The following is a 23,272-nucleotide window of genomic DNA, read 5'->3' as shown; positions in this document are numbered from 1 at the left end:
CCTGGACCTCAACTGCCTGGAAACTGGTCTCTCTTCCTTGCCCTGAGTTGGCTGCTCCCGGAGTTGTGTGTGCCTGTATGCTGGGGTGTGTGTACTGGGTGTGGCCCCTGGATGACTACACAACCAGCTGAATCCTGACACTCCTCTGTCACAGCCCCACAGGGAGACTGGGGTTTGCTTTGGTTATCAAGCAGAGCAGAGCTCCCCAACTTTTCCATAAAGGCCCTCCATGCAAAAAGGAGGATGTACAGGTCCCTCCCTCCTCTCGCCAGAGGCGGAAACTCCTGAGCTGCTTGTGGCCCCCAAGGGTATACTTTAAGAACTATTTCTTATTCCTCCAAGCCACTAATTTTGATTCCACTTAGAGTGACCATTACATACCATTATGTCCTCCGTCTGTGATCTATACTTTAACATCTATTTGCTTCACAATGTGCCTTTAAGATGTTAAACATTATCAGCCACCCCCAGGGGCTGGGAAGACATCTGTTTGGCTCATTTGGGGGCATGCCCAGCTTTGCAGCCAGAAGCTTAATAAATGATGATGGCCATCGCAGTGACTCTGAGGTCAGCCCACAGCACTGCTGCCTGACCCCCTGGCTCTCGTTTTATGAGGTGGCCTGGGGGCATGGGAGGTCCCAGACAGAAGGTCCAGAACACCCAGGGCCCTCAGTCTGCTCCCAGCTCTGCACAGGGCTTCCCACCCCTGGCTGAGACTGTACCTCCAGCCCAGACAGGAGCAGATGGCCCGGCCAGCTCTCACTTCAGTAAATGGGCCAGCTAGTGAAGCAGACCACCATTCTCGGCTGAGAAGATATGGAATCAACTCTGTATATTTCTTTTCTCGGCAAAGTGCATTTTGGGGAAATTCTTGGCTTCCTTGATAGAAAATAATCCTTTGCATTTTTATAGAAGAACATGATAAACCATGGAAGTAGCTAAGGATGGGGGTGAGGGTGAATATGAACGTATGTGTGCACACAGAGAAAACTCAGGGCTTGTTCATTTATCCCATGCAACACTATTAGACTTCCAGACTTCTGAAAAAGTCATGTACAGGTTGCATTTTTCAAGCCCATTATAGGTAAGAATATTACTTTGCCTTCAATGCTGCTTTATTCAGAGGCTATATAAACTTACTTTATCTTTAAGCCGGTATCACTAGCATCTTTGTCAGGCAGAGGAAAGTGATGAGAATCCAAGAATTATTAAATCTGCTGCTAAGTTTCTCTCATACCTGATACCCTCAGGCTTAGACAAGATGTTGAAACCCTTTATCATGTGTCAGATCTGTGTATCTTGACTTTATCGACTAGAAACTGAGTTCAAAGAAACGAAACGACCCCAGGAAGCCCATGTTCAGTTCTCGATCTGAGATGAGGTTTGTTTTTTGAACTTTTATTTATTTATTTGTAGCGGTGCTGGGTCTTTGTTGCTTCATGAGCGTTTCTTTAGTTGAGGCAAGCGGGGGCTACTGTCTAGTTGGGGTACACAGGCTTCTCATCACAGTGGTTTCTCTTGTGCAGGACAGGCTCTAGGGTGCAGGGCTTCCACACCTGTGGCACGTGGCCTCAGGAGTTGTAGCTCCCAGGCTCAAGAGCACGGGCTCACTAGCTGTGGCACATGGGCTTAGCTGCTCTGGAGCATGTGGAATCTTCCTGGACCAGAGATCGAACCTATGTCTCCTGCATTGGCGGGAGATTCTTTACCACTGAGCATCACCAGGGAAGCCGTGAGAGGTGGTTTTAAGTCTTTAATTCTAGTCATTTATGAAGCTGGTGTTGGGGCCAACATGGCAGCCACATATCACATGAACCATCTCACAAGTCTGATATTAATCATATACATTTCTTACTTGTGCAATGAGAGGGAATAGGCTGAAATGTCAGAAGAGCAGTGTTCCAGCTGCATATACTACTCTGTGACCCTTGAGCAAGTTAATCAACCTGTCTGAATGTCTGTTTCTCCACCTGAGTTAGCATCTTATTTACACAGTTAATGTGAAGATTAAATAAGATATACTCCAGGGAAACTCTGTAAAGTGCCATCATTATTATAGAGGTCATTCAATAGGAAATTTAGATAATCTTAAACAAGTCTATTAAGTTTATAATTTTTCTCTTGCTTAAATGATCTACTCTTTATCCTTCAGAGATAGCTGCCCAACAGAAATATCATGGAAGCCTAATAGGAAATTTTCATGTGTTTTAGTTAGCCACATGAAATAAGGAACAAGAAATAGGTGAGATTAATTTTAATTACGTATTGTCTTTCATCTCACATAGCCCAATAATATTTTGACATGGAATCACCGACATAAAAATCATTAATTAGACACTTTATTTTTAAGAAGTGGAGTCTTCAGGATCCGGTGCACGGTTTACAGTCACAGTCCACCTTAACTGGGACTGAACCTGGTGCATGTTTACAGTCACAGTCCACCTTAACTGGGACTGAACCTGGTGCATGGTTACAGTCACAGTCCACTTTAACTGGGACTGGCCACCTTCAGGGGCTCTGACTGTGCCCAACAGTGTAGCTTTAGACCTCTCTGATGTTTCTCTCCCACTGGCTTTATCAGGATTAGGGATACTGTGTGATACACAAGAACAGTCCAGCTCCTATCTTTAATTCTCTTGAAAACACACTGACTTGTTCAAGTTTGCACCATTTCTCAGAATCACAGAACACTTCATTCCTCTATTTTAACAGATGTAAACAGTTATGAATATGATTCCAATGGCCACTTAGAGATGGGGTCAGAGAAGGGAGAGACAGTAATCTTAGCATCCACCCTGCATCACTGGGCAGCTCCCTCTGTGGCAGGCGATGGAGAAGACTCTGGTGTGCTTTGTCATCAAAGGGAGGAAATTCTGCCATGAGCATAATACCCACTCATCCAGAGAACTGGGAAAGACCTTGACAGGAGGCATCTCTGGAAGTAGAAGGTACATATCTTTTTTTCTCTCATTGGCTTGTCTTCCTGGAAGACAAGCTCTCACACAGTATCATAAGCCTCAAGAGACCCTAAAAGGAAGGACCACACCTCAGCCATTCCAATCTAGTGAAAATCTATTGTATTTTTAAGAAACCCAAAAGAAAGAGCCCAGAATCTTCCCATTAACGGCTTCCAGTCCTCCACCTACTGACCCTCACTGTCAGGAAATTCCTCTCCATCTTATTGAAATGATTCTCACTAAGAGTAAAGCTCATTTCTCTTTCTTTGCTTCCAAAATGTTCCCTTAAATACACATTCAGATCAGAAAAAAGTGAAGAAAGTCATTTTAAAGGAATAACTATATGAAGGCCAGATGCAAGAAGTTCAGTTTAATACAAAACAAGCATGGCACCCTCCTGTCTGGTTATAGAAGTATCAAAAGGTTGGTTGAGAAAAGTCCATGATGGTGGCCTCTTGTATTTTGATGCAGGCTTTTTCAAGTACGTTTCTAAAAGGTTGAAACAATTTGGTGCAATGGAGAAAATGCCATTGACTCTGTTGAATGGGAGTGCGATGTGGCTGGACAAAGTTCACACAATGATGACCAAGGCTGAAGGGTTGACTTGTTACTAAGTCACATCTTTGTGTCACAGCATGGTTCCAGCTGTCCGTAAGTGCAATTCAGTGACTTAGGGCATCACATGGTCATGTCGTGGGTGTCAGGAACCTGCCTGTGGATTGAGGGATGAGCCTTCTGAATATTAATATCCCTGTATGTGAATTCTTGACCTCTGTTCTTTTCCTGTACATGTAATGTGGGATTTACTCAACACCATCAGGAACTTTCAAGTGCAGATTCCACTTGGCCATCTCAAAAAGGTTTTGTAATAAATCTTTAATGTGGGGATTATGGCCATTTTGCTCTGTAACCCTTAGAAGGGAAATGCTTCCATCACAATGGCCAGGTCTGCACGGGTGCAGGAAATAATCTCTGTAGTTGTCTGATTACCAGCATCCTTCTGATACAAAGCAATTCTGGTTAGATGTTGATTCTTAGTTAGCCCAGTGTTCTACCACTTCTGTTGGAAACTGTGCTGCTTCTGAAGGTCTGTGGTCTAGCCTTGGATGAGTCTCTTACCCTAATCTTTAGTGGCTGAAACGCTGGACCTCCCATGTCTGTTGCTATTATCAATGCCCTTCATTCTTTCATCCTTGTGTGTAAACCTGTTTTCATCTTTGTGAGAGATGACCATTTCCTCCAAACTTGCCTCTCCATCTTATAAGCCCTGTGAGGTGAGCGTAGGAAACATCCACCCTTCCCCACCAGATCAAAAGATTAGGAAGTGTACTGCTCAGTCTACAGCTTATTACAAATATTCTGGAACTGTTCTTAACAATGGCAAAAACTTTAGCATTTAATATGCATAATACTGGTGACGAAACAACTTACAAGGTTCTCAGTCTATGATGCTGCTAAAAAAAAAGGGTTCTGAGTCAAAATATTATATGCTATTAAAAACTTAGAGATGGGTTCCAATGAATTCGAGAATAGGGAATCTCCTGAAGCTTCTGTCAAAAGAGTATAATCCTGGACTATAGTAGTTTGTAGGTTACAAAGAAAAGTCATATATTTAAGTTGGATTTTGTCCATCCTTGTTTCTCCAAGCTCTGTTGAAACTCATATTTTAATAATATATGAGGGTTTAGAATAATTTCTTCTTCATTTTTTTTTTCCTGAGGCAAGGAATACAACTTTATTCAGAAAGCCAGCTGACCAAGAAGATAGCAGACTAATGTCTCAAAACAACCATCTTCTTCTTCTTCATATTTTTAAAATTAACTTTATTGGAGTATAGATTTATACCATTATATATGTTAGTTTCTACTGTACAGCAAAGTGAAATCAGTTATACATATATACATTCTTTTTAAGATTCTTTTCCCATATAGGTCACTGAAAGTGAAAGTGTTAGCTGCTCAGTTGTGTCTGACTCTGTGACCCAATGGACTGTAGCCCGCCAAACTCCTCTGTCCGTGGAATTCTCCTCTCAAGAATACTGGAGTGGTTTGCCATTCCTTTCTCCAAGGGATCTTCCCAACACAGGGATTGAACCTGGGTCTCCTGCATCACAGGCAGATTTTTTTTTTTTTTTTATCATCTAAGCCATTAAGGAAGCCCCATATAGATCATTACAGAGTATTCATTCAGTAGAGTTTCCTGTGCTATATAGTAGATCCTATTCAGTTCAGTTCCGTTCAGTCACTCAGTCGTGTCCAACTCTTTGTGACCCCATGAACCACAGCACATCAGGCCTCCCTGTCTACTACCAACTCCCGGAGTACACCCAAACCCATGTCCATTGAGTCGGTGATGTCATTCAGCCATCTCATCCTCTGTCGTCCCCTTCTCCTCGTGCCCTCAATCCTTCCCAGCATCAGAGTCTTTTCCAATGAGTCAGCTCTTCATATCAGGTGGCCAAAGTATTGGAGTTTCAGCTTCAACATCAGTCCTTCCAATGAACCCCCAGGACTGAGCTCCTCTAGAATAGACTGGTTAGATTTCCTTGCAGTCCAAGGGACTCTCAAGAGTTTTCTCCAACACCACAGTTCAAAAGCATCAATTTTTCGGCACTCAGCTTTCTTCACAGTCCAACTCTCACATCCATACATGACCACTGGAAAAACCATAGCTTTGACTAGACAGACCTTCGTTGGCAGAGTAATGTCTCTGCTTTTTAATATGCTGTCTAGGTTGGTCATAACTTTCCTTCCAAGGAGTAAGCGTCTTTCAAATTCATGGCTTCAATCTGCAGTGATTTTGGAGCCCAGGAAAATAAAGTCAGCCACTGTTTCCCTCTCTATTTGCTATGAAGTGATGGGACCGGAGTATCCATATTAGCTACCCATTTTATATACAGTGGTTTGTATATGTCAATCCCAATCTCCCAATTTATCCCTTCCCTCTTTGGTAACCAGAAGTTTGTTTTCCACATCTGTGACTGTATTTCCGGTTTTCTAGATAAGTTCATCAGTAACATGTTTTTTGTTTTTTTTTTTTTAAGAGTCTACATACAAGTGATATCATATGATATTTGTCTTTCTCTGACTTACGTTACTCAGTATGACAGTCTCCATCCATGTCACTGCAAATGGCGTCATTTTGTTCTTTTTTATGGCTGAGTAACACTCCTTTGTATATATGTACAACATCTTTATCCATTTGTTTGTCAATGGACATTTAGGTTGCATCCACTTTTTTTTTTTTTGGTGCTAAACTCAAAGCAATTGGTTCTATGGTCCTTGGGGGAGGTACTTCCAGAGTATCCTAGGATTTGCCCATTTTTTCATTCACAAGGATTTATTTAGTGACCTATGTGCCAGGCCCTGGGCTGGGTGCTGGGGCTACACAGTGATCATGACACAGATCCAGCCCTCACACTGTTGATGGCTCTGGGAAATGCCAAGTAAACAGGCCATGGCAGTGAGTCGTGATGAGTTGCGACAGTAAGAAGGAAACCTCAGGGGCAAGGGTGAAAGTTAATGTCATGGAGCAGGACTGTCAGCAGGGGGTCTTCCCAGGACAGACACCCCCCCCCCCACCCTGACCATGTCCTCCGCCTGCCTCTTATTTGTAGAAGAACGGTAGCCTGATCCAAATTCCAGAAAATAAATTCAATCACACAAGTGAGAAAATACAGAAACAAAGGAAATAAGCAAGACAAAATAGCAATAGCTCAGCCATTAAACAATGTCAAGGATCTAAGGACCATAGATAATATTCTGAGCCATAGCCTTCGAGTTGCTCTGTAGATACTAACCCACCCTCTGACCAGGTGGAAGAAGTTAACTCTATGCTGACCACAAACACAAAGACCCCAGGCTGGCTGGAACCAGAAAGCTGATGATGCTGACTTCCAGTTACCTCACTACAAACCAATCTGAAGAAAGTCCACACGTTGATCACAACCTCTCCATGTGTTTAAAAGCCATTCCCTGAAAGCCCTTGGGGTGTTCAGGCCTTTCAAGCATTAGCTACCTGGACTCCTATCTTGGTGAGTGAAAGTCGCTCAGTCATGTCTGGCTCTTTGCGACCCTATGGACTAAACTGTCCATGGAATTCTCCAGGCCAGAATACTGGAGTGGGTAGCCTTTCCCTTCTCCAGGGGATCGTCCCAACCCAGGGACTGAAGCCAGGTCTCCTGCATTGCAGGCAGATTCTTTACCAGCTGAGCCACAGGGAAGCCCTTAGCACCTGCAATAAATGCTGCACTTCACTTCACCACAATCTTGTTTCAGCAACCGGCTTTACTGTGTGTGGGTGAGCAGACCAAGCCTGGTTGTGTAATGGTAAGACCCAGACCTGGGGGACAAGGAAAGTCTTAGAGGGAAAAGTGTCTTCGAATCTGGGAACTGAAAGCTTAACAGAAACCATCCAGGGACAGAGGCTAGGACATGGGAAGGAGTGTTCCAGGAAGAGGGAATAACATTTGAAGCACGTTCTGAAAAGGGATGGGAAGAGTGTGAACTTCTCTTATTCGGTCCAATTCAACATTTTCTTGATGGTAAATGGTTGAAAACGCCCTTTCCAAAATTGCTGCACATCAGTAAATGCATCTCTTTTCAGTGACTTGAGACTGCTTCAAATGCCCCCAACCATACTTCCCCAGAGCAAATCAGCCAACTGACTGTCATTTCACTGCCACTGAGGTGTCATTTCCTGTTTAAGAGGGTAGCTGCTTTCTAAGCCTCTAAGGGCTGATACTAAAAAGCATCTAAAACACACCAGACCACTCATCTCTCAGCATCTCAAGTTGACTCTTAACCATTTAGAGCTCCAAGTGCTTTATTAGTTTGTGATGCTGCTAACTGAAGAGATCTTGCTCACTTTATAGTCTTATCCACTGCCCCACCCTCCAATCCAAGCCAAAGTTTCAACTCTTAATAAGCCTGTGGTCTTCCGAATCTAGTCTAACAAGGACATAATCCAAAATACGGGAGAACAGTACAAGGGTAGATAAATTAATCACAACATTTAGTAGTAATAGTAAAAATGTGATAGTGGAAAAATTGTAAAGAAACCTTCAATGGACCTAAATGAGTAAGTGACTCAATACTAATGGAATATCCATTTCTGGAATTTATGAAGCTATTCACAAAGATGACAGTTTTCAGTAACTTGGAAAAGGCTAATGAAAGACAACATTAAGTGAAAAAAGAAAATGCAGAGAATTAGTCACACATGACTGCAACTATGTAAGAAACACAAACATGAAAAGTGCTGGAAAGAAATCTACCAGAATGAGAATAGGAGTTGACCTGTTATTTGTGGTTTTGAGCTTCTTCCCACAGTTTCTCTCCTACACTGCATTTGTAACACCTTTAAAACTGAAATCTTATTAAAAGTAGTCACTCTTTAAGTTAGCAGTTTGAACATTTTCAAATCCGAGCAGCACATACACGGGAACATGAGATCTGAGTGCCTATGTAAATCTCCCCACAGGAGCACAGTTTTCCCTCGTGAATGTGCATGTGGGCATTGTTTCAACCCGCTGATGGACTGCAGCATCTCCAGGGCAAATATGACGGAGGTTAAGGAGCACTGACCTAAGAATATGATAGACACTGGAGAATATTAAGCAAATATGGTTGGAAAAGTTGGAGGTGAGTAAGAGATTTGGAATTAAGTTCTTTAAATCAAGTTTGGAAACTTCACCATTCTTCAGGGCTCTGAGTAAAACAATTATACGTTATTTTTTGAAGCTGAACAAAAACTAGGGTCCATTTCTAATGGACTAATTCTAATGCCTGGATTCTAATACCTGCTCTGACTTCTCTGCCATGGATAAGTTCTTTGTTTGGGGATAAATGATTTCCTATGTGTCAACTAACATATAGACAATCAACAGTGATGACAATGATGACCCCTGGGAGGGAGTTGGAGTTACTCAGCCTTTAGAGAGAAGACAGAGCCAGGAGACTGCTCTTCTTTCATGATACCTATGAAGGCTTGACTTGAAGATAATGAACTGTTTTCTGTAACTCGAGCAAGGAAGATGACAAAATCAGTCTTGCAGCAAGAGTTCTCTAGGTTATACTATAGCCAACTCCTTCCATTCAGAAAAATTAGCTAATGGCAGTTGTGGAATTTCCTTTTCTAGAGATTTGTAACAATAGGTTTGATCTGTATCTGGCCTTGAATGCCTTAGGGGTTCTGTTCAAATAAGCAGAATGAACAAAAATAGCATGCAAGCATGTGTGCTTGCACACACACACAAACACACACACACACACAAACACCACAGTGTGCCCCAATCTTCTCTCAGAGATTTTAATAGAGATTTTTAAATGATTTATTTTCTTACCCACCGTTCAGCTGAATCAATATCTGAACTGCATCAGTCGCAGAAAAAACTTAGAAAGTTGGCCAAGAGTCATTTACCTGAACTAGGAGTTCCAGCTTCCGGTCATCAAGAAGATGTACTTGACATCGACGGCCCTCCGTCATCTAAGAAGAAAGACAAATGATGGTCACCAAGAGTCTAGTGGCCTTTCACAAGGTTAGCGGGTCCCCATGCTGGATGCCAGCAGGCACATTCCTCTGGGCAAAATCTCCCCTGGGAGCTGGAGACTATAAGGCCAAGAAACGGCAGGATTGGTTCATTCGTTCATTCAAAAATATTTATTGAACATTTTCTATGTGCCACGTACTATTTTGGGAGCTGGTGCATAGTGGCACACAAGACTAGGTCCCTGTTCTCATGGAGGTTACATCCTTATGGGGCAGATGTAAAATAAACTAGCAAACACATATATAACATAATATCAGGTGGTAATCGTTCTTCCTTCTTGAGTCACTCTTCAATAATTTTATCACTGTGCATTAGGGTCACAGTTCAGTATCTGGTCTCTGCCGCCTCCCAGCTCGTTCCCCTATTTGATCACAGGGAGCAAACGACCACCCCACTGGCAACTGAACTTGATTTCTGTGTTAATCATCCCCTCTCCTCATGTATGACTCTAGTCCCTGCAGAGCTATCACTTATGTTACAGGAACCCTGGAGATAAAAGCTCACAGCTGAACTTAACCTCTCACCCTTGTGCCTTTCACCGATAACGTATCTGTACAATAGAGCATCTTGGCAGGCAGCAGGAGACCAAGTCAAGTCTTAACCCCGCTGGTTATTGGCTGCAGGACTTTGAACAAGCCTCTGTTCATCTCTGCACCCCGATCTCAGGTATTAAAACGAGTGGGTGGGCCCACTGGGAGCAATGGTAAATGTTTAACAACCAGCTTTCTGGAAGGAAAAAGCTTTCAGAATGCTTCCAAATTTGTAGCATTTGCTGGAGGCCTGGCATCATCCTCAAAGGAAATCCTCTGAAGACCAAGCTTTCTGGGAGATGTTAGACAGCCACCATTCTAACAAGACTCTTGCTACTCCAAGAAGCTTCACCACGTCTGACTTCAAGCAACTGTCAGGACAACACGCAGAGTGTTTCTAACAGACAGAGACAAAACACACCACCTCCAGGTAGAATGATGCTGGGAGAGGGCAGGGAAGCTCCATGCCTCTCCCCAATAACTTCCCTATGCATTTCTTCTATCGGGCTGTTCCTGGGTTTCATCCTTTTATAATAAACCAGTGGGGCTTTCCAGGTGGCTCAGCGGTAAGAACAACAACAGTAAACCAGGAATCTAGTAAGTAGAAACAAAACAAGAAAAACCTAATACATACTGCTTCAAGAACGGAGATACTAGCAAAGGCCAGTAAAATAATTAGAATGTGTTGATTTATTTAGTTATTATAGTATGTATTAACTTTGTTTTAACATAACTTATTTAAGTTTATATAATTAGTGTTAATAATGGCTATGTTTTACAACTGGAGCACAGAATTCCTGAAAAGATAACAACTATGCTCACAAGTGAATTCGAGCCACCCCAACACAGCTGCCTGGACCAGAAGACTCCAAGGTTCCTTCCAGTCTTTGGCTTTACATATGGCTGCAGCCCCTGCTGAAGCCACCTTCTCTTTCCCCAGCTATCAGCCCTGTCATGCAGACCCAAAGGAATGATGAACACGGAATGACTCCAGCCTCGCCTCACTTCATGGGCATCACAGTACGTTCCCAGGAGCGCTTTCCCCAGGAAACATGGAGAAGGCAGCCTCTTCTCTCCTTGCCCAACCCGGCTCCTTCCCTGACCACTGGCATGTGTGAAGCTCTTGTCTATTCCTACCAGAGAATTCTTTCTCCTTCCTTCAAAGAAGCCAACCAAGTCATAGTATTATTCATGCTTCCATCAAGTCATATTATCACTCATAGTTATTCATAAGAATATGATTCAGCCATAAGAAAGGAAATCTAGCCACTTATGACAATGTGGATGGACTTGTAGAGCATTCTGCTAAGTAAAATAAGTCAGACAGAAAAAACATACAGTATGATCTCACTTATATGTACAATCTAAAATAAACCAATGAAACCAAAAAGCCATGAACTGCTAGAGACTGAGAACTTGGTTGTGGTTGCCAGAAACAGGAGAATGGGGGTGGGAGGTGGAAATTGGGTGAAGCTGGTCAAAGAGCACAAGCTTCCGGTTAAAATAAATAAGACCTGGGCATGTACTGTACAGTCTGCTGACTATAATGAATAATACAATATTGTATATTTGAAAGTTGGTAAGACAGCAGATACCAAAAGTTCTCATCACAAGAAAAAAATTTTGACACTTATATAGATGTTAACTAGACTTATTCTGGTGATCACTTAACAACATATACAGATATCAAATTATGCTGCATGCCTGAATATAATCTTATAAGCCAATTATATCTCAATTTTTTAAAAAGGAAAACAAAGTGAATAAAAAACTTGGCTGGAAAAATAATCCATCAGCTTCATTTCAATCATTGCCCAATCTAAGTTCAAAGAAAGCTACTATAATTTTTATATTATGCTAAAATATATGCTGCCATACCAAAATGTATAAATGATTCTTTTAACAAAAAAGAGCACTCAAAATGTTCACGTTTCAATAGGGCAGCTGACAGCAACTGCGCAGTCATTTCGGATAACATTTTAGATATTTAGCAATTCAGTTCTTATTAGGATGAACTCAAGGTCAACAGAGAGGGAGTTCTAGGAAGGCGAGTGCTACAACCATCTTGAATATTATTCTGGAATTCCTTTAAAAACATTTATTAATATTAATTGAGAAAATTTTCTGAAGGGTGGGGAAAACATTTTTTAATTTTTAAATTTATTTTAATTGGCAGATAATTGCTTTACAATGTTGTACTGGTTTCTGCCATACAACAGTGTGAATCAATCATAAGTATACATGTATCTCCTCTCTCTTGAACCTCTCTCCCTCCCTCCCCATCCCATCCTATCCCTCTAGGCTGTCACATAGAACCAGGTTGAGTTCCTTGTATTATACAGCAACTTCAAAGCTAAGGACAATTTTAAGGAATTTTAAGAAATTCTATTTGTCCTTTCCATATGTAAAACACAAAGTTTTGAACTTCTTTTAATTGTAAACGGTTAAGGGTACAAACATGTTCTTGAGTTGCTTACTCACATTCTAATAAGTTGTATAAAAACCAGGGAAAGTTGGTATCCAAGAGACATTACTATAATAAAGTTCTACTCATGGCCATAAAGAAGAGGTAGCCGTATCATTTTTCTCAAAATATTTCCAAACTTGCAAAGTGTGATGTGACCCTGAGTTCATACCCATACCTAAAGTCTGAGACTCTCATATGAGTCTCATTTTCATCTGAAACATACAATTCCATTCCCTGCATCTCATCTTGTCTGCTCAGACATTTAAAGAAGTAGCTGTACATTCAGATGTTAAGATCTACCCAAGGATCTTCCAACTTCATCCTTCCCTTAAACAAAATCTCACAACTAAATCTTGGGGGATTTACAAGCACACTCCCTACTCTAATAGGAAATTTGGTTTCCTGGTGGCTCAGACGGTAAAGCGTCTTCGTGCAATGCAGGAGACCCGGGTTCAATCCCTGGGTCAGGAAGATCCCCCAGAGAGGGAAATGGCAACGCACTCCAGTATTCTTGCCTGGAAAATTCCATGGACAGAGGAGCCTGGTGGCCTACAGTCCATGGGGCTGCAAAGTGTTGGACACAACCAAGCAACTTCACTTTCCCTTTTGGAAGGCAAACTGCCTCTGAGAAAAACCTGCACAGAGAAGTGAGTCTAAACAGAAACTCAACTTTGAATCATCATGTTTTTGAAAGCACAACTTTCTTTTGACGGCACAGCTGTGGCTCTTTTTTTCCTCAAAAAGGAGACCTGTTTGTTGTTCCACATGGATGGAAAATAGGAGCACCCTGCTTTCATCATCAGCTGAGAAAAGGTTTGCCATCCTGCGTGTGTGTAGAGAGAGAGTGGCTGGACATCTGTAGCTTTGTCTGGCTTCCCAGGCACAGTGAAATTTTCTTCTGAATACTAACAATTGCAAACTGATACTGCTTTCCTTGTTCTCATTTTCAGCTGCTCGGGCACAACTGGAGGGCTGGCATTACCCTCAAAGGAAATCCTTTTGGAGAACAAGTCTCCTTGCAGATGTCAGCTGGCTACCTCTCCAGCCATGAATCGACTTGTTACAGAACAATTCTATACCAAGCAGACGCCTGCCAAGTGCACTGTGATGCCAAAGGATACACAGAATAGTGTTATTTTGGAAATAAGGTGCCCGCTCCATTTATTCAACTTTGCTGTTAAGACACACAGTGAATCACGAAAACTGCGCACAAACATGGAAATGCATGTATGATACAAGCTTAAGCAAATGTGTACTATAAAGGTAGCCAATAAAATTGTGGGAATTAAGAGGCAAATATAAAATAATTGATGTGCTGGGGTAGTAGGGTTATGGGTGGTCCTCCACCTCCACCCAAATACAACCTCACATCTTTTTTTCTTTTTCAGTTAAAAAATGTAGAAAAGAAACTTTATCTGGAAAAATGAAGGACTCTGCTTAAGGTCAGCTATAGGAAATGGAGCTTGAGAGGCTTCCTTCTCAGCAAATTCATTTTAGATTGCCTGTGAGATATTAAAATTAATTTTTAATTAGAGTTTGGTTGATTTACAATGTTGTATTAGTTTCTAATGTACAGCAAAGAAAATCAGCCATACATACATCTACTCTCTTCTAGACTCCATTCTCATATAGCTCATTACAGAGCACCGAATGGAGTTCCCTGTGCTATACAGTAGGTCTTTATTAGTTATCTATTTTACATGTAATAGTGTGTAGACATGAATCCCAATCTCCCAATTTATCTCTCTCCGCCCCTTGGTAACCATAAGTTTGTTTTCTACATCTGTGACTCAATTTCTGTTTTGTAAATAAGTTCATTTGTACCAATTTTCTATGACTTTAACATACCAAGTCACACTAATTAATGTACTAATGAGAATTACCATGGTCACAGACATTAGAACTCTTAAGACTGACGTCTCCCACCTTCTCTCCCTGCAGGAGGGAATTTGACTGTGACCAGAAGGGGTCCAGGGAACACAGAATGTGAAATGGGGGATTAGAAGTATCTGGGTTTGAGGGCCTCCATCCACCAGAGCCTGACATATTCCTGATGGCAGAGGGGGTCTGTCCCAGTATGACAGAGGGGTTCCCTCTGTAGAGCGTTACTGAAAAACAACTACCTAACCAGCGACAACAAACTCCCCCAAAGGCTGATTTTGAAGAGCTTTACATGAAGAAGTACCAGGTACTGAGTTCATCATGTGAAAACATGTTCCGTTAGGAATATTTTCTCTTCAAATTCAAAACGAAGTAAACCCAGATTCAATAATCTTCTAATTATCACCTCTTCCTCTACCTAACAGCCCCTCTCCCTCTCGGAGTCATTTCTTGGATGTCCGCTCGGCCCTATTCTTGTCACTTTTCAAGTAATGTGTCTACTATGCTATGCACACCACAAAGAAATAACCCTAGTCCCTCTGTTAATAATATTTTTATAGAAAACTAATGATATTGTGCCAAAGATGGTAGAGTAACAGATCTTGAACTCAGAAAAACATATGCTTTTAAAAATTTCAAATAAATTAACACATGTTACCATGATATTTCCTGAGATTAATTCATACTGGAACTGTTATCACTAAGACACTGGGGGCTGGGGAGAGTGTAGGGAGGGGGAGGAGAGCCAGGTTCACAGTTATCACATGACTACTCATTCTGTGCCTAGTAAGTTACCACACTGCAATTCACATTCATTCTAGAGAGAATACTTTATGGAGCGATAAAATAAGAAATATTAAAGACTCATTGGAATTGCATGAAACTAAGAATTAACATTTCCAAGGTACACTTAGGAAAACTATCAATACTCCTCCAAACACCCTGAAATCTTCTTTAAAATGTTATCATAGGAACTTTCTTGGCAGTTCAGTGGTTAATGCTTCACCTATGGGTGTGGGTTCAATGTCTGGTTGGGACACTAAAATCCCACATGCCACAGGGCCAAAAAAATGTAAATCAGAAGCAATACTGTAACAAATTCAGTAGGGAACGGGGCATCCTAAGGATGCCGGAAGCATGACAGCAGCACCTCACAATCTGCCCTCTGACCCAGGCCCCTCTGCGGCTCAGAAGGAAATTCCAGATTCATGACGATGAGTTCCCGGGGCAACGCATTGTTGGAGCATCTGCTCTTTGGGTCACCTCAACATGTCACATCCCTTCAGTTTCCTCTGCAGACAAATGAAGACCAGGGACTCACCTAAGTACCAGAAAATCTCAGGATCCCAGAATCTCCAGAATCATGAAGCTGTCATACCCAGGAGACAAATAAACACAGCACATCCACAGCAGCCTCAAGAAAGTCAACCCCACAGTAAATAAATTCACAGAAAGGATATTAAACAAATTAAAAGTTGTTTAAAACATTCATCGTTGGGACTTCCTTGGAGGTCCAGTGGTTAAGAATTCACCTGCCAATGCAGGGGACATGGGTTCGATCCTGGTCCAGGAAGATCACATACCATGAGGCAACTAAGCCCGTGGCCACAGGGAAGCCACTGCAATGAGAATGCCACACACTGCAACGCTGCAACTGGAGTCCCTGTTCCCTGCAACTAGAGAAGGCCCACATGCAGCAGCAAACACCCAGCACGGCCAGAAATAAATAAATTATTAATTTTTAAAAAAAGCTGTTAAAAAATATCCATCCATCTGCTACCCACATCTAACCTGTGCCATGGAAATATCAGATATAATAAGCTATTGTAATATTATAATATAGTAAAAGTGGATGAGGAACCTCTGTCCACAACCTTTAAGAAAAATTGAAAAGTATATTGTCCTATTTATTATTTTTCCTCTGTCTGATTTATCTCAAGGTAACCATTTTTGTCTTTAAGTGACATCATATTAAAATCAAGAAGCTAATGGAAAGAAAGAAGATGCCAGGTACTAGACAGCAGAAGCCCAATTCAATGAGAATAACCTTGTCCTGACTTTGCTCCATGACTTCTGGCAAATTATTTCACCTCTGTCTTTACTACAAGTCTCTGAGGTATAGAAGGACACACACAGGCGTGTCCTTGAGGTTCTTGGCTGTGGAATACAGTCAGAACTGATAAATCCCAGATGAAAATGATTAAATGTGTGTCTTTATTAGAAGCAAATTCACGTGGCAATGCAATGTAATAAGAACTGAAACAGCCTAGCATTCTTCAAAGCTTCAAGTGTGCATTTGATGAGCTCATGAGTGTAGTCAGTGGTTCACTGGAGGATCTTTGAAAGCAAATTGTGGTGATGGTGATGCTGCTGTCTGGGTCTCTCTGCCTCCAGCAAAAGGAAACTAGGTTTTCTCTGGTAATGCAGGAAGAGAAGTAATAGAGTTGTGGAGCACTAAGGACTGGGGACAACAGAGAGCTGCCATGGCCCAGTGTGTCATAGGGAAGAAGAAATCTGATTCCATATTGGATCTGTCTCTTTTTCTTTAACCTTTGTATTCTATTGCTTGAAAGAATGCTCCCTACTGTCTGAAATATACAGGACACCCCATTCTCAAGGCTCTGACCTTTAAAGGTATAACTTTTCTATTCATACAGAGATTAAAAAGTTGCAAAACAGAGAAGAACATTTATCTTGTTGGAGGTTTATAGGAACACTGTGACCAGAACTATGGTGACAGCTGCAAGACCAAAGGATTCCAACACCAGGAAGTTGGCCACAACCAACCACACCCCATCTCCTTCAATATAAGAGAAGCCTGAATTCTAATTGAAGCAAGCTGGTTCTTTTGGACATGAGTCCACCATCTCTTTGATCTGCTGGCTTTCTGAATAAAGGCTGTTCATTGCTCCAACAACTCATCTTTCAATTTATTAGACTGTCATGAAGTGAACAGTACAAGCTCCGACTTGGTAACAAGTGGACAATTTTAGTCCCCAATTCTGCTGCCCTGCAGACCACTGCTGTGTGTGACCAAGCCACAAATCCTTCTGGACCATCATTTCAATCCTCTCCAGATGGGGCTGCAGGTGAGAGGGTCAAAAAATTCATTATCAGTCTTGAGGTATAAAGTTGAGATAATGAGGGACAGACTTAGAAAGCCAAGGAGAGGACAGCCAGTCCTCTGATGGGCTCATGTGATCCCAGTGAGGAGCAGCTCCCAGCCAGAGCTCTGTTGTAGGATGTAGGGAAGGAGGGGACTTTTTTCTCTTCCAGCAAGACACTGCAATCTGAGGACAAGCTATAGACATGGAGGTTGGGCAGGTGTGTCTCAGATCCATAAGGTCAAGGCCTAAGAGGGGCATTTCAGTCCAGGGCTAGAGTGTGACAATCAGACTCTCCTGTCTGAGAGCCAACTACATAGTCAGGATGAAAAGGACACTGGGAAAGCCACATGCATGGGCCCTGTTTATGCACCACAGACACCTGCTTAGCGAAAGAAAGTGAAAATGAAAGTCGCTCAGTTGTGTTCGACTCTTTGCGATACCATGGACTATACTGTCCATGGAATTCTCCAAGCCAGAATACTGGAGTCAGTGGCCGTTCCCTTCTCCAGGGGATATTCCCAACCCAGGGATCAAACCCAGGTCTCCTGCGTTGCAGGTGAATTCTTTACCAGCTGAGCCACAAGGGAAGCCCAGACACCTGCTAAGTGACCACAGAAAAGTGACGATACTACGGTTCAGTTAACAGACGTGAACGGAAGTGCGGGTGAGGCGTCCACTTCCTGGAAGGCAGCAATGCTTTCTGAATTACATTCTAACCAGCTGGACACTGAAAGAAGAGTGACCTGGTCATCACACTTGGCTTCTGCTGCTGCCAGAGCATCTTCTGAAGACAATGATTTTCTTGACCAACATTTTGAGTATATTAGCAATATCTCAATCTGCTAATGCAATCCAAAATACACCTATCAACACATATTCACCTCAGTCACAGCACATCTACAGGCAAGCATTTGCTTTCTACCCAAAAAAGTTGTTTCCACACAACTTTGGTTCTGCAAGCAGAACAACTAAAGTCTTTGAAGATCCATGGAGACTCCACGCTACTTGATGTTGTATTACTATGATCATTATTTGGAGAGGGCTGGGCAAAAGGAATAGCACTTTCTCATAAGTGAAAGTGAGTTGGGAGTTTAGACATGAGAGGGAATCCTGGGAAGTCTGGACAGAGGATGTCTGGGAAAAGAGGTGGAGATGTGCAGACAGCAGGATCCTGAGCAGATCTGGACAGAAGGCCTTGGGGAATAAACGCCCAAGAACTAGATTCCTGAGGAGGTTGTAAAACATCTCTTGTTGATTACACACTGTTGCTACCACTTGTGAGAGACTAATACCTGAATGCTGGATCACGAGCCCTCTGAGATCTGGCCTCATCTCACCAGACCTGTTTTTTTTTTTTTTTTTTCCCAAATGCTCTCCTTCCTCCCTAACCCCACCCCTGCAATTCCAAGACCAGTCCAAGTCCAGGACTCAACTGCCCTGGACTTCTAAGTTCTGTTCCTCTGAGGGCCACCCTTGCTTCCAGGTCCAGCCCATGCCATCTCTTGGCCTGGAACCACTTTCTCTTCCCTCATGTCCCCAAAGGACAATCCCTGCCTGCCTGCTCCAGACTGCACACAGAGCCAGGGGCTGGAGACACAGCAGTGACTAAAGGAAGCTTCCTCTTGTTTCTCGGAGGCCACTAGTTCAAGGGAGAAATGGACGTGACTTTCACTCATTCTTCCAGACTCTATGATGGTGCACAAGCTTCCTCCGCCCCATTGGCGGGGGAAGGGGGTGATTTCCCAGCCTGGTCTGGCAGTTCTGATGCCAGGCCTCAAGCCTCCCCTGCCTCTGTCCTCCCCAGGTCACTGTGCCAGGGCTTAGAGAAGATGAGAGGAAGGCTTTGGGGCTGGACCACCTAGGTTTGTGTCTTATCCCAGCTTCACCAGGGGCTAGCTGGGTGTGAACCCACAAGAACTTCACCAACTTGTGCCTCACTCCTCAGTCTCTGAAATGGAGACCACCTTCATGCCAACCTCGTGGGGCTGCCAAGAGGAATAACCAAGTTAACGCACACAGTGTATGGAACTCTGCTTGGCACAGAAGGCTCTAGTTTGGGAAGGTGACGTTTGTCTGATCAGCACCGTCAGACAGATGAGAGACAATGCGTCCTGACCCGCAGCATGGAATCCGGTTTTCATCAATAATGCACACACCTCTCCCCTACAGGCACAGGATGGCCTTGAGGAGGCTGCAACTTTTTGCCACTCACACTAGGCTGTCCATTACTGTGGCCGGGTGGAAGGGGACGATAGGCCAGGTGGGTATCTTCTGGATAGCTATTCCCTGCGCTGAGTAAGTACCAGGCCTTCACAGAGCAGAGTCCCTGGGGCCCTGTGTCAGCACCCACAGAGAGCTGATGGAAGGCACGTCAGAGCCAGTGAAGGAATGGAGGTTTAGGGGTGTCAGTACCCCATGCTGACATTGGCGGGGACCACAAGAACTGCTGGGCAATACACAGTCTGTTATCAGAGGAGGAGATGAAGCCCTCCTGCTGCCAAAGAGACCCCGCCTGATTCTCTTAGCAGATTCAGGGTGTTCTTTTTTTTCAGGTGTTATTCTTACTGACAACTCTTTATAACATGGTGTCCATGAAGACATCCTTCAAAGGAGACTGGGAAGGTATAAAACCCAAAGAAACAAAACATCCTTCTAACCCATCCAACATTCCAGGGTTCTCCTTGAAGTGAGCAAAGAAGAAAGAAAATGACACCTGTGCTTAGGCAGGTGGAGTTCTGACTTCAGAGTCTCAGAGTGTTGGTGGACCTGAGGGATGGGTTGAGGAGGGAGGTGGGAGGGGCGGTCAGGATGGAGGATACATATACACCCATGGCTGATATATGGCAAAAATCACTAAAGTATTGTAAAGCAATTAGACTCCAATTAAAATTAATTAATTAATTTTTAAAAAGAAACCATAAAAGTTATAAGCAAAAAAAAAAAAGTGTGTTGGGTGGAATGGAGATGCTTCCATAGGAAAAGGCAAGTATCTATACTTTCCTTTGTTCTGATGACTGCACTTGGATTTTTTATAGAAAAGGACTGATGGGTGTTCCTATGGGGGCCCAAGACTCAAGGAAAATAGTTTTAAAGTCCAGAAAAAAATATGAGGTTGACTCTGTGGATCTGCAAGAATATCATCTGCATGAGATCAAAATTTCAATACAAAAACTTTAAAGATAAAACTAACACAATAAAAATAAAATTGAATGAGAAAGTGAAGATTCTGACATTCAAAGAACACAAAGTATCTGCATGAAGAATTCATGAAGGAATTTAGTATACTATATAATTTAGTATATTTTAGTATAATATATACAACGTGTCAAGGGCATGAAATACATTATATATGTGATGGACATAGATGAGGGATATCACAACCCTAGAGGTACAGAGTTGGAAAACTGGAGCAAAGGTTTAAAATGAGGAACATCTAAGGACAAGAGAAGAGCCTTTAAAGATACATCCCAAGAAATAAGAGGGAGGAAAGGAATGTTTTCATTGTTTGACACCGATAAATCTTTGTTAAAAGATGAGCTGCTGGACCACTTAGATCCTGTTTCGTTTCAATCTCCTCACCAAGAAGGTACATGGTAGGACTAATGACTAAAAGAATGTAAATTGGACTTTCCCTGTGGCCCAGTGGTTGAGAATCCACCTGCCATTCCCGGGGACGTGGGTTCAACTTCTGGACCAGGAAGATTCCACATGCTGTGAGGAACCAAGCCTGTGTGCTACAACTCCTGAGCCTGTGCTCTAGAGCCCGTGTGTTGCAACTACTGAAGTCCGCACACTTAGAGCCCATACTCCGCAACAAGAGAAGCCACCACAACGGGAAGCCCAAGCACCACTAGAGAAAGCCCACACGCAGCAACGAAGACCCAGCACAGCCAAAACGGAATTAATTAATTAAAAAATTTCAAGAATATAAACTCTACTTCTTTTCCCAGAATAAGTTCCAAGTGGTTCATACAGTGAAATATTAAAATAGACAGGCTTACCATGTTTTTTTTTAAGTATAAAAGCAATGGATGGGCCAAAAGGGAAAAATTCATACATTTGATTACATTTTAAAATTCTTTTTCAAAAAACTAATTTTACTCTGTAAATCACCATAAGCAAAAAGAAAAAGCAAATGCCGAGATGGTATGTTTAACAACTATAAAGTGATTAATAGGTTAAAGATAAAATTATTTAATTATTAGACGATTATAAGTTAGGTAGAAGACCACTAATATCCTACTGGAAATTAACTGCAAATGGCTAAAGAGTTCATGGGCTTCCCTGATAGCTCAGCTGGTAAAGAATCCGCCTGCAATGCAGGAGACCCTGGTTCAATTCCTGGGTCGGAAAGATTCCGTGGAGAAAGGGGTAGGCTACCCACTCCAGTTTCTTGGGCTTCCCTGGTGGCTCAGATGGTACAGAATCTGCCTGCAGTGTGGGCAGATTCACATTTCAGAGTTCATCTCCTTTGATAATAATTTCTCCTCTAGAAGAGATCTATCCATCTCTCTAGTAATCCAGGGAGTAAACCAGAGACCAACCCTCATGAAATAAGAGAAATGGGGTTAGAAGATTATACATAGCTGTGTCCACCATAGTGTGTGTTCATCTGCAAATATTTATGGCTCATAGTGCTGCGCCAGGCATCTTATTCGATATTTAATGATGAACACAATTTTGTTCCTATATTTAATGAGCTTCTATGTTCAGCAAAAGTACCTAAGTTAGGAGATTACAGTGTAATGTGTGACAAGGGGGTGGGCATAAGATGCAATGGAGCAGAGGGTGGGGGGACCCTCACTCACACCTGGGAGATTGGTGAATGCTCAGGTGAGGAAGTGCCGTCGGAAGAGAGGACATCCGGCATAGATGACCTGATGTAAGAAGACCTGGATGGAAGAGAATGTGGTGTGTTCTCAAAACATCAGCTGGGCAGCAGAGCTGAGGCAGAGGGTGGCATGTGGGTACAGAGCAGTGAGAAGTACAGCTGGAGAACTCTCTTTACAAGAGGAAGGAGGAGCAGCTTCTAGCCAAGAGTCTGAGGATGGCTAAATCACTGATGTATCTACCAGACAATATTTTCACATCAATCCAATCCTAACTGGTGTAAAAATGAGGGGAGTATGGAAAGAGAGTTCTAATTGCAAGTGTTGAGGCTAAGTGCTTTAGAAAAGACACAAGCAGTTGGAAAACTATAAAGAGATACTATTATAGGTATTTCCTTGGTGGTCCAGTAGCTAAGACTTGGTGCTCCCAATGTAGGAGGCCCAGATTTGATCCCTGGTCGGGGAACTAGATCCCACATGTCACAAGGAAGATCAAAGATCCAGCATGCTGCAATTAAGACCCAGAGCTGCCAAATAATTACATACATAAATATTTTAAAAAAGAATGTAGGCGACAAACTATAGTAGTACCCGTGACCTTCAGATCAATAAAATCACAGATATTTTCATATCATAAAAAGAGATGCTATCATAAATATAAGCTCTCAATATCCGTACAACGCCCTCACAACTTATAACCACACACAGGAAGTGTGCCAACCACATTTACAGATGACAAGAGGCTTGTTTAGATGGTAACTTCAACAGCTACAAAGTGAAGTCATATTGTTTATGGTTTCAGGTCCTGTTCTTAGTCCACATGCTAGAAGTACAGTATCCTGAATAATGAAATCAGGATGCCTCCTATATCCTACTATAGTTAACCGTGTCTGGAAATCTGTGTTGAATTCTGAATACCACATTTTAGGTACCAAATGAAAGAACCTGGAG

The 23,272-nt window shown here is 42.5% G+C and overlaps 1 protein-coding gene across 3 annotated transcripts in view; it reads right to left on the bottom strand.

Annotated features, from left to right (window-relative positions):
• The window catches only part of FRMD4A (FERM domain containing 4A), a 366,806-nt gene that overhangs the window by 208,631 nt on the left and 134,903 nt on the right, over positions 1-23,272 (bottom strand). For all 3 annotated transcript variants that reach the window (XM_040248505.1, XM_040248508.1, XM_040248507.1), the window contains exon 2: positions 9,378-9,443. In XM_040248505.1, the coding sequence (XP_040104439.1) occupies positions 9,378-9,443 (66 nt within the window). The remainder of the gene's footprint in view (positions 1-9,377; positions 9,444-23,272) is intronic.

This window comes from Oryx dammah, unplaced genomic scaffold (assembly GCF_014754425.2).
Source record: "Oryx dammah isolate SB20612 unplaced genomic scaffold, SCBI_Odam_1.1 HiC_scaffold_10, whole genome shotgun sequence".
NCBI lineage: Eukaryota > Metazoa > Chordata > Mammalia > Artiodactyla > Bovidae > Oryx > Oryx dammah.
Note: the sequence above shows the minus strand (reverse complement) of the source record. Positions and strands in the feature narration are given on the sequence as shown.